The sequence below is a fragment of the Fukomys damarensis genome, unplaced genomic scaffold (assembly GCF_012274545.1).
Source record: "Fukomys damarensis isolate Sample0158 unplaced genomic scaffold, DMR_v1.0_HiC HiC_scaffold_4, whole genome shotgun sequence".
Lineage (NCBI taxonomy): Eukaryota > Metazoa > Chordata > Mammalia > Rodentia > Bathyergidae > Fukomys > Fukomys damarensis.
In genome coordinates this window covers 64,334,905-64,348,436 of record NW_022900916.1, presented here as the reverse complement: position 1 = coordinate 64,348,436, position 13,532 = coordinate 64,334,905, and the positions used below count along the sequence as shown (strand labels likewise).

The following is a 13,532-nucleotide window of genomic DNA, read 5'->3' as shown; positions in this document are numbered from 1 at the left end:
ATATATAAAGTTAAACTGAAGAGAAATAAAAATATCTCTGTCCTTCTAATATTTTTTAAAACACTAAGATTTCAAAGTCGAATCAGTAAATGTTATGACAGTAATTGATATGTGTCTAAATCATACATATAAATTGATTTTTGTTCTGTTAGGCCTATCCAAAAATTATATTTAGAGGAAAATCCTGGCAATGTTTTAGTGCATCCATTCAACAAATGTTTCCTGACTGTCTTCTAGCTACCAGATACTCTTTTAGCTGTGGAAAATACATTTATGTTTAAAATAAAGATCCTTACCTTCGTGGAGCTTAAAATTTAGATCGCTAGCCAGAAGTAGTAACTCTGTATGTAGTTTACCAAGTTGGCAGAGCTTAGCGTGTATTACTATATTACTTCAGTTCTTGGAAAGGAAATGCATTCACTCACATATTTAAAAGTGTATCAGAAAGATACTGTTTCTTTTCTGATAGTACGTTTTCTCTCAAATAATTTTGTATACCTTTTCATAAAATTAAGACTAGCCGGGTGTGCTGATATGTGTATGTGTGTACTCGCAGCTACCTGGCAGGCTGAAGCAAGAGGATCACTTGAACTCATGAGTTTGAGGCCAGCCTGGGCAATATAGAATTCACGTTAAAAAAGAATATTCTTTATTATTGATAGCACTCATGTCCAAAAAAGGAAGGGGATCAAGAGGAGGATGGAGGGGGACAGAGAGAAGGGAAAGAAGATTCAAAAGAATTAAGATATATCATGTATATGGACCAACTGCCCACAAAAATGTAACCTTTATGTACTACATATACATACCAATAAAAAATTTAAAAACAGTATCATTCATTTATCCATGAAGCAGAAAAAAATTTTAGCCATTTTATTTTCTAGTTTCTAATATATGGAGCCACTAAATTTAGTCTTAAGTTACTTTTCACTAAATAAAACAATTATTTGTCTATACTTTTCATCATTTATGTTTACAGAGGACTGCAAGATGAAAGTGAAAAGATAGCTAACAATTGTTGAGCATCTACTATATGCTAGGTCTTAAAACACCTTACAAGTATTACTCATTCATTTAGTCCTCCTGAAAAACCAGGAGACATAAGTGATATTATTACTGCTTTGTTAGATAGGTAGAACTCAGTTGTTTAAATTAAATGACTTGTTCTTGATCCCATTGTAAATGGCAAACCAAAGATTTAATTCAGGCTCCAAAACCCACTTATTTAACCAACACACAATACTCAGGACAGCACAGTATTTGAAACTTTTGGACTTTGAACATAAAGCTACTCCTTAAAGAAACTTTTAAAGAAATCTTCAGGAAGAGAAGACCTGCCTTGCTTTTCATCAAGCTATAGTACATAATTTTCATATTCTCATAGTAATGAAAAGTATGTGGCTCTGAAGGGAATTTATAGAACATTGACGTTTTCAGAGATGATTTTGCCAACTAATGAGAGAAAGACATTGAATAGTTGCCATCAATATAAAAAGGTGAAAATTAGATCTTTCCACTTTATTCACAAGAAGAACAACTGCAAAATGAGTTAAAGACTTAAATGTGAAAAGTTAAATTGTAAAACTTCTAGAAGAAAACATTTTTATGATAGATATCAGTATTGGAAAAGATTTCTTTTTAAAACTTAATGAGTTTAAGCTATGCAGGGAAAATTGATACGTTTGATAACGGTAAAACTATAAAATGTGCAACAAAATCTGAATAAAACATTAATCTACACTTTGAGAAAAGACATTTACTATCCCTGTCACAGATCAAGAATTAAAATCTAAATTCATGAAGAGCTCTTAATATATAAGAAGACAATTCATTAAAGAATTGTACAAAGGGTGGGGCCTACCATGTCACAGAGAAAGTCTTGAATTTTTCAAAAAACATTTTTAAACGCTCAGTCCCATTAGTAATCATGGAATCATTTGCCATTTGAAATGCAAATTAAGGTAAAAATGAGCTACTATTTCATACTTAACAGATTTGGGAAAAAACCAATTAGTATTACATATTATATCTAAAATTAAACCTTGGGAAACAATCTGGCAACTTGCTGATATTCAACGAGTACATGATCCTGGTGTCCCATGGAGAAACTCCTCAGTGTGAAGAAAACATGAACCAGAATGTTTATCATGGCAGTTTATACTAGTAGGTAGATAAACTGATTCATTTATGCAATGAATACTGAAAGGAATTAAAATGACTGACCTAGATCTCCTTATAACAATGAGAATAATTTTTAAAACATAATATCGCATATCAGAAAGTTACAAAAGACACATACGATATGATATGTTGGAGTAAAATTTTAAAGCATGTATTTCACTCAGAAGAGGCAAAACTAATATTTTTATTTTTCTAAAAACAATGAAAAGTATGGCAAAATGTTAACATCTGTTTAAACTTCTTTGAAATGTTTTATATTTTAAATTCCCTGGTGTAAATTAAATCATCAATTTTTCTCCACAGATCCCTTCTTTAGTCATGGTAACAGTTTTCATGGTACAGGTGGCCGTGGCAATAAGTTTGCACAGATGCGTTACACTTTAAGACTCCTGAGAGCCATGGTCCACCTTGAAAATGAGACTGTGAACACAGATCTTTGTGAAAAGGGAACAATCCAGCAACTGATAGGTAAAAATAAGCATGTCAGCTACCAGTGAAAGAATATTTATATGTTAGATATTGTGTTTGAAATATTTTCCTACAAATTTATTTTGTCTTTATGTCTGAGAAAACTCCTGAATATTTGCTTGATCTTTTTTCACATTATAACTGGTGTATATTTTTCTTCTTAGTGAAATCCTTTAAACATTGGTTTCTTCCATTCAGAGACCATTTGGTTATGATTGTCTTTTTAATTCACTTTGTTATGTTTCATTTGTCTAATAATATGATCACTATTTTTGGTCAAGCCATTTTAAAAGATGGTAACATTATAGTTGCCAATGCATTTGACATGCCAGAGCATTGGTGCTTAGTGTATAAGTTTGCAATTGACTAGGTTAAAAACCCTTGTTCCTTGAACCGTGTAGATGTGAGCCCAGTGTAAAATTCAGAATGCCTAAATAAAAACTGCTTTACTTTTAAGCTGCTACCTTGTAGTGGCCAGGAGTAAGAGACAGAGAGGAACAGGGAGGTCAGGCCCCCATGACCTTCCTTCCCCTAGACGCCACCTCCCAACAGCGTCAAAGCCTTGGACACAGGAACCCTTGGGGTCATTAAGATCCCAGCTAAAACAATGAAAGGTGTCAATTAATTTCAAATGCCTACTCCAGCCCTCTTCTAGAAAGGGATAGAGACCTCCAATTACAATGATAGTAAGGAAATCAAAATATATGTATTTAAAAGGGAATAGGCAAAAATGTCCACCTTTTCCCTTTAACTAGTAAGCTGATCTTTATCATGTGAGCTCTCAAAGCCAGGGACCTTATCTTTTTTAATCTAACAGGGCTATGTAGTGCAGTAGTGGCATGCTTAACAAATAGTAATTGTATTATAAGTTTTAAGTGTAATCTCTGCATGGACACTGGAATCACAAACGTGTATATCAGGATACTAGGGACCTCGTCCTTGAGATAACAAAGGAAAAATATGTATATCAGGGAAAAAGCATATGTTACCTGAATTTTTATTATGGAGGCTATCTATACAATAATACTGTGCTTTAGGAAGAAGAGTCTGGAAGAAATAGAATGACTTCGAATAGAATAAGGAGGAGGGTAAAGGTGCCTGAATATGAAGGAAATAACCCAGTATGAATGCATTGTGTGTTAACAGACTGCAGGGAAATTCAAGCCTGCACTAGAATGAGACAGTCTAGAAAACTGGTCAAAGAATTCTTGAAGTTGTTCCACAGACCCTCTGTTATGGCCTGGCCCTGCACTGCACTTCCAGCAAATCTAGCTAACATCCCAGGGTCTGGACCCCACCTGTATTTCATCAGGAACAAGAGTACTTTTTCAAAGCCAGCTGTGGGTGTAGCCTGTGGTTTCCTGGGGAACATAGCTTCCTGCCTTCCTCCTAACATCAAGAACCACTTTAGCAGAGGAAAAATTATTTTTGCTCAATATTAAAAGCTTAAAAGAAATTCATTTTTAGGTCCGATTTTATGGTGCGTGTCATTTCATCAGTGTCAGTGACATTTTGAGTCTTTTTCAATGTTGATTAGAAGGGAAGGATTCTTAAGGACGTGGAATTCTGCTGCCAAAAGTTATTGAAGACACTCTCGGGTAGATATGAGAAGATGCAGAAAGAAATGAGACAGAAGTGGGCTAAGGGAGCCTTCCACTTTTGTTAAGAATGAAAAGAGGAATAGACAAGGCAAACTACAGTCAGAAATTTGGTCATTCATTTGCAAATGCAAGTACTAGGGATTGAATTTAGAAAGCACTACTCCTGCAATCGCCTGCCTCAGCCTCCCTCCCAAGTAGCTGGGATTTCATGGATATGCCATCACTCTCAGCTGTAGAGAATCTTTTAAGCATGCTACATTAATTCTGTAGTAGAATTTATGCATATATATAAAAATTGACATGATTTACTGAGACAGTCTGCATATACTGTTTATGAAACTACAATGATTGATTGCATTGAGAGTTTAAGGAATCCATTTATCACCCCCTGTCTACAACTTTTGGGTTACGATGCATTGAAAATAGCCCCTTCTAAAATAGTTTCCCTAGGTGAAGACACTTTTTTAGAAGTATTCCCAAATGTAACTGATCCAAATTTTTTTTTAAAAAAGTGGTGTCCAATAACATTACATTCTTTAAATTTTTTATACCAGGAATCTTTAAAAATATTATAAGCCGTCCTAATGAAAAAGAAGAGGCCATTGTTTTAGAAATCCAATCTGACATATTACTTATCTTATCTGGTCTTTGTGAACATCATATTCAAAGAAAGGTATGTTTGCCTATAAATCAAAGTTTTGTTCAGATCTCCCAATCAACTGAAACAATGAATTCTAAGTGCCTATAATGTTATTTATTAATCTTGTGAAAATTTAATTTAATATTTTTTTACAATGAGAGTATAATTACAGTAAAGTATTTTGGTGGTTTTAATGAACCAGTACTTCAAACATAATATTCCCATCTCCCTATAAGAGTTCTTTATCCTTTTACCAGCCATCCTGACACTGCCAGATAACCCCTTCATTTCTATCCCTATAGATTTATTTTGCCTAATCTTTAACTTTACATAAGTTACTCTTGTATCTGCTTTCTGTTATCCATAAAGAAAAAACAGCAACATTTCTGAAACATGTAAATATAGGTATAACCAAATAATGTATACACATTTCAGGAAAAGAGAAACTTGTATAAATATTTTAGTACTAAATTTATTGAGATATTGTGAGATTACTATGAGCTACCTTTGGCTTCTACCATTACAAGAGATGCTCAGAGTGGAGCCCTTCGCTTCCAGATGTTTATTAGTGTGGTGAGCTACTGCTTGGGTAGCCTTAGTCATTGAAACTGCTGCACTTGCATTTTCTTTTCTTGCTTGTTTCTTAAAATAATATTTTAATGCATTATAATTCTCACCCTTAAATCAAACCTAATATACACTGCTGTGTGAATCAATTAAGATAGCTTTATAGATGACTGTTTCTCATTTGGGATAAGAATTATTACTGTACTAGCATTTTGCACTTGCATTTTCACTTTCTTCTCAAGGGCCCGCAGTGTAGTGGGCTGCAATGTATGACATTCCCTAGGGTCCCCTATATGAGAGTAACACCGTCTGGTTTTTTGTTTTTGTTTTTGCTCTCATTGAGTTTATTGGTACATTTTAAGTATACGGTACAGTAACATTCATCATTGGGATCTGGTACCTTTACATGACAGGTCTTAGATCTCATTTTTTCCTCTTGTCCCTGCCCTCCCTTCACCCTCTCCTACCCTCCCCATTTACAAACAATTTATTTCCATTTTTCATTTTCTCCTATTTTTTTCTTTTCCCTATTACTTTTCCCCTTCCCTTCCCACTTTCCCTACACCTTTAGCACTTTTCTTCCTGTTTCACATTGTCAATTATATCATTGGAATCTTATGTACTATTATAGTTTTTCACACCAGAGAAACTATACACTATTTATACATGTGTGACTTATTTATTTCACTGAAGAGTATATCCTCAATATGTATCCATTTTCCTATGAATGAGTCTAATTTCTCATTTTTTATGGCTGAATAGTATTCCATTTTATAGAAAAAACACTTTTTTTTTTTTTTTTTGGTACCGGGGATCGAACTCGGGTCCTTGCGCTTGCAGCTTGCGAGGCAGGCCACCAAACCACTGAGCTAAATCCCCAGCCCCAAACACATCTTTATCCAGTCTCCAACTGATGGGCAAATGGCTTGTTGCCAAGTTTTAGCTATTACAAACTGTGCTGCTATAAACATAGGTGTGCATATATCACTGTGATATGATTCTTTTAATTCTTTTGGAAAGATACCCAGCAGAGGGATGGCTGGGTCAAATGGAAGCTCCAGTCCCAGCTCGAGAGTAACACCGTCTGTTGAAAAAAAATCACACTATTTTTCTTTTTGCTTATAGTATAAGTGTGTATACATTTTTGACAATAGGTAGATAGATAGATAGGTATCAATAATTCAGTAATTCCTTCTTGTTGCTCTATATTCTATTGTATCATTGTACTAAAATCTTTTTATTCATCATGCGTTATAAGCACTTGTGTCATTTTCTTTTGGTATAAGTATGAATAAAGCATTATTAAACATTCTTGGACCAGTAATCCTTGTGGATATAATGCTTTCATTTATCGGAGTAAATAGCTGGAGTTAGAACTGATAGACATAAAGGAGGTGTATACTTATCATTATGAAAAGTGCCAGTTTCCCCAAGTGGGCTGTACGATTATGAATATTATTTGGGAGTTGCACTTGGGTTCACACTTAAAAGTAAAATTTATAACAAGAGCTTAATTCCCTTCAATTTCATTTTTAGCTCCAAAGTAAACTGTGTCAGAAATTTATAACTTAAGTAAAGAGCAGTGAAACTGGAAAGATAACAATATAAAACTATGAAGGCTTAGGTAGACAGATTTTAAGACGGCTTTGATGCTGTTTCTTGTATTCTATCTCCCTGTATCTGGGAAATTCTATAAATACCATCATAATCTTGCTGATAGGAATCAGAACAGACCAAGCTAATGAAAAGATAATCAGTAAGGAGGAAAAGTTAAATGTTAATAATTTTGCATAAGTTATCAAAAGATTGCCATTTCTATACTTATTTCTCTCTTGAGAGTATTATAAAAAGTACTACAAAATCTATGATAATTACTACTGTTTAGTATTCACTGATATAATTTTAGACTGCATTCATTGTAATGTGGAAGAAAATAACAGGGCAAGTTTTATAATTTTTTTAAAGAGAGGAAAAAAAACAAAAATTACAAAGTTGGCAAGTTGATTAAGGTAGGCATACTCTTATCCATCTCTTAAAATGGTAAGCTTTACAGTAATTTTTCATGAATTCCTAAGAACAAATGTAAAATTTTTAAATCGTATTAAAAATACTGTTTTCTTAATAATGTTACTAATAATGTTTTTCTGGTCGAAAATACCTATTTAGGGAATTAAGTGGTGAAGAGAAGGGATTATATATTAATGTCAAGAAATAATTTTAAACAAATTTCTTCAACAGGAAATTTTTGGAACTGAAGGAGTAGATATAATTCTTCATGTAATGAAAACAGATGCCAAGAAGTTACAGAGTGACTTAGGGTATAATGTACTTCTGTTTAGTACACTGGACAGTATTTGGTAAGTATTCCTATAACCAAGTCAGGTAAAAGTCACAGGAAAAGAAGATTAACGTGACAACTATAGACAGCCAATTTTCTTAACTCAAAACCATAACAGAGAGATAATCTTCCCTGTGCCATTTTTCTTTAGATAGTCCAAAATGATGCAAGTGCCCTCTGGAAAGTAGCACTATACATTGTCAAAAATAAAGCACTCTTACATCTAAACTTAAACCTTTGTTTTTGTGATTTAAAGCCACTCTAATTTAAAAACACAGGCCTCTGTTGTTACTCATACAGCGTTATTACACTTTGGCTCTGCGTCTGGCATTTCTGTTCTGTTCTACTGGTCATTTGTCAATGCTGCTGTAATACTATGCTATTTTTATGGTTATATCTTTTTAATAAATCTAGGTATCTGATAATCCTCCAGCATTTTCTTTCTTCATCAAGATCGTCTTAGCTTTTTGTGAGCCTTTGAATTTAGATATTGTCAAAGTTTTCCAGAGAAATAGGATCTAGAAGACTGATTTATTATAAGAAATTGGCTCACAATTATGAAGGCTGGAAAGTTCCAACCTGGAAAATAAGCCTGAAAGCTGGAGACCTGGGAGGCCTGATGATGTAGTTCATGGTCTAAGTTCCCGTCTGAGAAGTAAGCAGAGCCAGCTTTTCAGTAGGAGGCTAAAGGCTTATATCCTAGCTCAGATCAGGCAGAGGAGTTCCCACTTTCTCAGCCTTTTTATTCTGTCTATATCTTCACTGATTGGGTAGGGTCTACCCACATTAGGGCCATCTGGTTTATCAGGTCTACTGATTCAACTTTTTGTTTTTGGTACAGAGGATTGAACTTGGGACCTTGCGTTTGCAAGGCAGGCAGTGGGCACCACTGATCTAAATACCCTGCCCTCAACTGTTAATCTCATGCAGAAATACCCTCACGGACTAAGCAGCCACATGTCCAGTCACCCCAGAGGAGTAAAACCTAAAGCCACCTTGGTTGGGAGAGCCAAGCTCTTGCCCCTTGGTGTGCCAACCTCTCCCTACCCTCCCCCCCCCACAAACGCCATCGTGTTCGCCTGCCTTCATGAGGGAATCATCTAGGAAAGGGACATGGGAAACTGGCCCTAGCAAGTCAGTGCCTGGAAGGAACGGAAGTTAGTTTAGTTTCCCCGACTGCTCACCACCACCCCTGCCACCCACAATAGCTTATTCAGTGCTTGCTCCCCAGGGGGACATCAGCAAAAGTAGCCCTGGCCGCAGCTTCAGTTCACCCCATGAGATCTAGACTTAAACAGCAGGCCCATCAGCAACTAATCTCAACTTCAAAGATGAGATGTAATCAAGAAGTGTCAAACGTTTGAGGAACGCCAGCCTCATGAAAAAGAGACAGTAAACAGATAAACCTTGACGAGACAGTTATTAGAGCAACAAGAGGTCTTCTTCAAGAATAACTGTCACAAAAGCAAAGCACTTGCAGAAAAGTTAGAACAATGATTTGGTATTGTTTTTTAAATAAGTTAAAATGAACTCTGTTAAAGTGTCTTCAAAGCTCTTCTTTTTAAAATAAAAAACATTAATTATTTGATTTAAAGAGATGAAGAATAATAGTCTTTGAAAATGCCTTGAAAGAAAGCCCTATACATTGAATTTAACAATAAATGTTTGTGGGTGAGTAACTTTCTTTTAATTTAAGGTGCTGCATTTTGGGGTGTTATCTCTCAGAAGATTACTTTCTTGAAAAGGAAGGCATTTTTCTCCTGTTGGATGTTTTGGCTGTAAGTACGGCTACAGTACTTGTAAGTCCAGAAGAGATAACCCAGTGCCTCACACGTACTGAGCAGTGTCTACCCCTAACCTAACCCCTAACTGTCTTTTCCAAACTCAGTACTGCAGAACACTGTCTTGTCAGCAGATGCGTCCCCAAGTCATGTTCAAATGTATTGTTTTAAACAAAACCTTTCCTGGAGATTTATGAAACACAAAATATGAGCGTGAAATATTAAAGATTCTGAAAACTCCTCTCGTTAAGAAATCATTTTAGTGTTCCTAAATTCATGCACGCAAAGAATGTGTTTTTCCATCAACCTGCTAAGAAATTGTTCGTAATAAGCACATCTATACTGAATCTCATAGACATTATTATAACTTCTAGCTTTTCCCCACATGTTAAAAGTTAAAAGGCGTCATTAGACAAAGCTAAGTATTTTGAAAGTGCTGTGTATAGTGGGGAGGTGTCTGAGGAAACCACCATTTTGCAGGCTGAGCAGGAGTGGGCGTGTGAAGCCTTCCAGTGAAGACAGTCACTGTCCAGCAGGTGTGAAGACTATAAACTTCAAAAGTATTTGGATACCTTCATGTCCCTAAGATACAGTCTGTTAGTAAGTGTCTTATACCGTCATCCATGAAACAGGGATAACAACAGTATCTACCTCATCACACTGTTGGAAGTGTGTGCCCGTGTGTGTACGTGCATACCTGTGTATGCATAAATACATCGCTATGTGCTTTATTGCTGTATTATTTATAATATCACATTGTTTTTAGTATGGACTGAACCAGTAAATTGCAAAGTATAAATCTGCTTTAGTGCAGTTTTTATGTCAATGTCAAACTTCGACATTTGCCTCTTCTGAAAGTGAAGTCCCCACCTAATGCAATTCAACTGAAGTATTGATTGAGTGTACATTTATTTATTGAGTAGTAATTTCTAACATTGTGTAAATATTATTAAGAGCTTACTATGTGCCAGGCAGTCTCAACCAACTCTTTGCAGGTAATACTGTTATTTCATATAGGGAAAACAAAATATTTGTGGTTCAAAAAAAAAAAGTTACATTTCCCTTGCTGTAGTCTGTTAGCAATGTAAGAGTTAATCAACAAAAAAAATTTCGCATTGAAAAATGAGTAGGTGGAGGGCATGGCTCTGGAAGAAATTTCTATACTTAAATATTGTTTTGCTGAAAAATAAAGTATGCTTGATGATAACAGAATTTTTCTTGATCACTTCAATATTCTATGGATATGATTGTTAAAATACAAGATTATATCTCACTTTTTGTTAAGATACAAGAGTGTTTCCCACATGAGTATAGCTCACTTTTTACATTTGACTGTCAGTTACCATCACTTACCATCAGTTGTCTTGCTAATGAAGATATATCTAATATAATTTTTTTCAAATTTTAATGAAACACAAAATGTGAAAACCCTGTCATTATAGTGAACCATGTCACTGCTGACCTTTCCCCACTTAAAATAGTCATGTGAGTATGGGGTGTAGCTCAGTGGTACAGCACTTGCCTGGCACGTACATGGCCTTGAATGATCTCTAGCATTGCAAAATAAACTTAAAATACCTTCACTCATTTTTGCAAATCTCCTTTTTCCAAACCCATCAAATCAATTACATTTTTATCATGATATATGTTTATGACTACTTTAAGAACTATTACATATTTTTTAACCTCTAACTTTTAATATTTGAAAATACCCATGACAGCAGATATCTGTTTTTAACAGGAGATTGTCTCCAAATCACACCTGATTCTTGAGTTAGAAGGAACTTACTGATAATACAAGTATTTTTCTCTTTTTTGTAGGCCTATCACTTTTAATTGTTATCACAATTTTCTATTTTTTTTTCCTGTTTTTTTGCTACAGTTAAACCAAAAAAAATTCTGCAATCTAATACTTGGAATAATGGTTGAATTTTGCGATAATCCCAAAACTGCGGCTCATGTCAATGCTTGGCGAGGGAGGAAGAATCAGACAGCTGCTAGTCTTTTAATTAAATTGTGGAGAAAAGAAGAAAAAGAACTAGGAGTAAGGCGTGATAAAAATGGGAAGATCATTGGTAAGTGTATTTATGATTGTTAGTGGAAGCAATCAGATGTGTATTTTTTAAGAGACTTAAAGAATACTAGAAAAATATGAGGATTTTTCACTCCGTTTTCTAAAGTTCTTTTCACAAGGACTAGGAGAAGTTGCTATCATAAATTCTGAATGATCGGCCTACCGTTGTGGAGCAAACCTGTAATCCCAGCACTCTTTGAGTCTGAAGAAAGAGATTTCAACTTGGAGCCCAGCCTAGGCAATTTAGCAACTTAGTGAGACCCTGTCTCAAAATAAAAAATAAGAAAAGGACTGAGCATGTAACTCAGTGCAAGAGTCTTGGGTTCAACTTCCGGTATGGCCAAAGTCTTAAAATGAAATTTTAGTGTAAATTCTGATGGATTAGAAGGAAACAGAAAATCGGTGGCATTATGTTTGTATAGAATATTTTCAAAATATGGTATTTGTCTACATTTCAACTCAAAACTTAATAGTACTTGTTAATGAAGTTTATTTGGGTTTCTTGCTTTTACAAAGAGATTCAGTATTCCATTTACCAATAAATTATGGGGATACAAATAGAGTGCTTCGTAACAATTTGAATAACAATTTGTGCCTTAATATTTACTTTATAAACAAACTGTTTCCTAAATTAAAATACAACAAAGGTTCATATATTTTAATTACCATACTCTAATGAGGTTTACAGTATCAGAATACATAGTTAATTTATGTTTTCTATAATGCTATGTTACATCTTCTAAGCCTTATAAGATTATTTTTTTAAGCAGGAAAATTTACTGGGAGTACGAATGGGGAATAGGGCAGCTCCTGAGAGAAAGGAGGGATCCTGAATGGGTTGCCCAGCCTTTCATACTCTAAGTACAGTTTTTGTTTTATCAAAAATATCAGTATTCTTTATTTTTAAATGAAAATTTTCCACTTCTGATGATTTCTATCTTCTGCCCATTTTTATAACTTGAAATTTTTTGTTTGCTTGTTTGGCTGAACTGGAGATTGAAGCCAAGGCCTTCTCACTGGGATACATCCTCAGCCCTTTTTAAAAAAGTCTTTATTTTGAGACCGGCTCTTTTTTTCAATTAACTTTATTGGTACATTTTAGGTACACATTACGATCGCCTTCGTCACTGGGGATTTGTACCTGTACATGATATATCTTAGTTCTTGTTTTTTCCTGTTGCCCTTCTCTCCCTCTTACCCCTCCCTATTTACAAAAGCTTTGTTTCCATCTTTTCTTTTCTCATATTTTTTTCTTTCCCTTCTTTTTTCCTCCCCCCTTCATTTGCCCTCCTCTGAACCTCTGCTTCCTATTTTACATTTTTATTTATACATTTGATCCTCACACTCAGTTTCTCACATTAGAGAGACAATTTGGTATTTACACGTGTGTCCTATTTATTTCACTTACGAGTATGGCCTCAGTGTGCATCCGTTTAGCTATAATTGTCTTAATAATAAATGGCTGGTGGGGCTGTTGGGGAAAAAGGATCCCTTCTTCACTTTTGATGGGAGTGTAGACTGGTGCAACCTCAGTGGAAATCAGCATAGAGATTCTTCAAAAAACTAGGATTAGAAATCCCATTTGGCTCAGTTATTCCCCTGCTGGGTATTAAAAGCATCACACCACAGCGATACATGCACACCCATGTTTGTAGAGACACAGTCTGTAACAGCTAAATCTTGGAAACGGCCCAAATGCCTGTCTACTGGTGACTGGATAAAGACATGTTTTTTAAAAATATAAAATGGAATACTACTTAGCCATAAAGAATGATAAAATTGAGGCTCTTTAAGTCACTAAATTGCCTAGTCTGGGCTCAAAATTGGGATCCTCTTAGCTTAGCTTTCCAGAATGCTGAAATTACAGATCTATGCTACCATT

At 34.9% G+C, this 13,532-nt stretch overlaps 1 protein-coding gene across 3 annotated transcripts in view; it reads left to right on the top strand.

Annotated features, from left to right (window-relative positions):
• Cfap69 (cilia and flagella associated protein 69) overlaps positions 1-13,532 on the top strand; it is a 52,330-nt gene that overhangs the window by 31,304 nt on the left and 7,494 nt on the right. For all 3 annotated transcript variants that reach the window (XM_010609539.2, XM_010609537.2, XM_010609543.2), the window contains 5 exons: positions 2,485-2,649; positions 4,805-4,923; positions 7,696-7,814; positions 9,492-9,573; positions 11,459-11,651. In XM_010609539.2, coding sequence (XP_010607841.1) covers positions 2,485-2,649; positions 4,805-4,923; positions 7,696-7,814; positions 9,492-9,573; positions 11,459-11,651 — 678 coding nt within the window. The remainder of the gene's footprint in view (positions 1-2,484; positions 2,650-4,804; positions 4,924-7,695; positions 7,815-9,491; positions 9,574-11,458; positions 11,652-13,532) is intronic.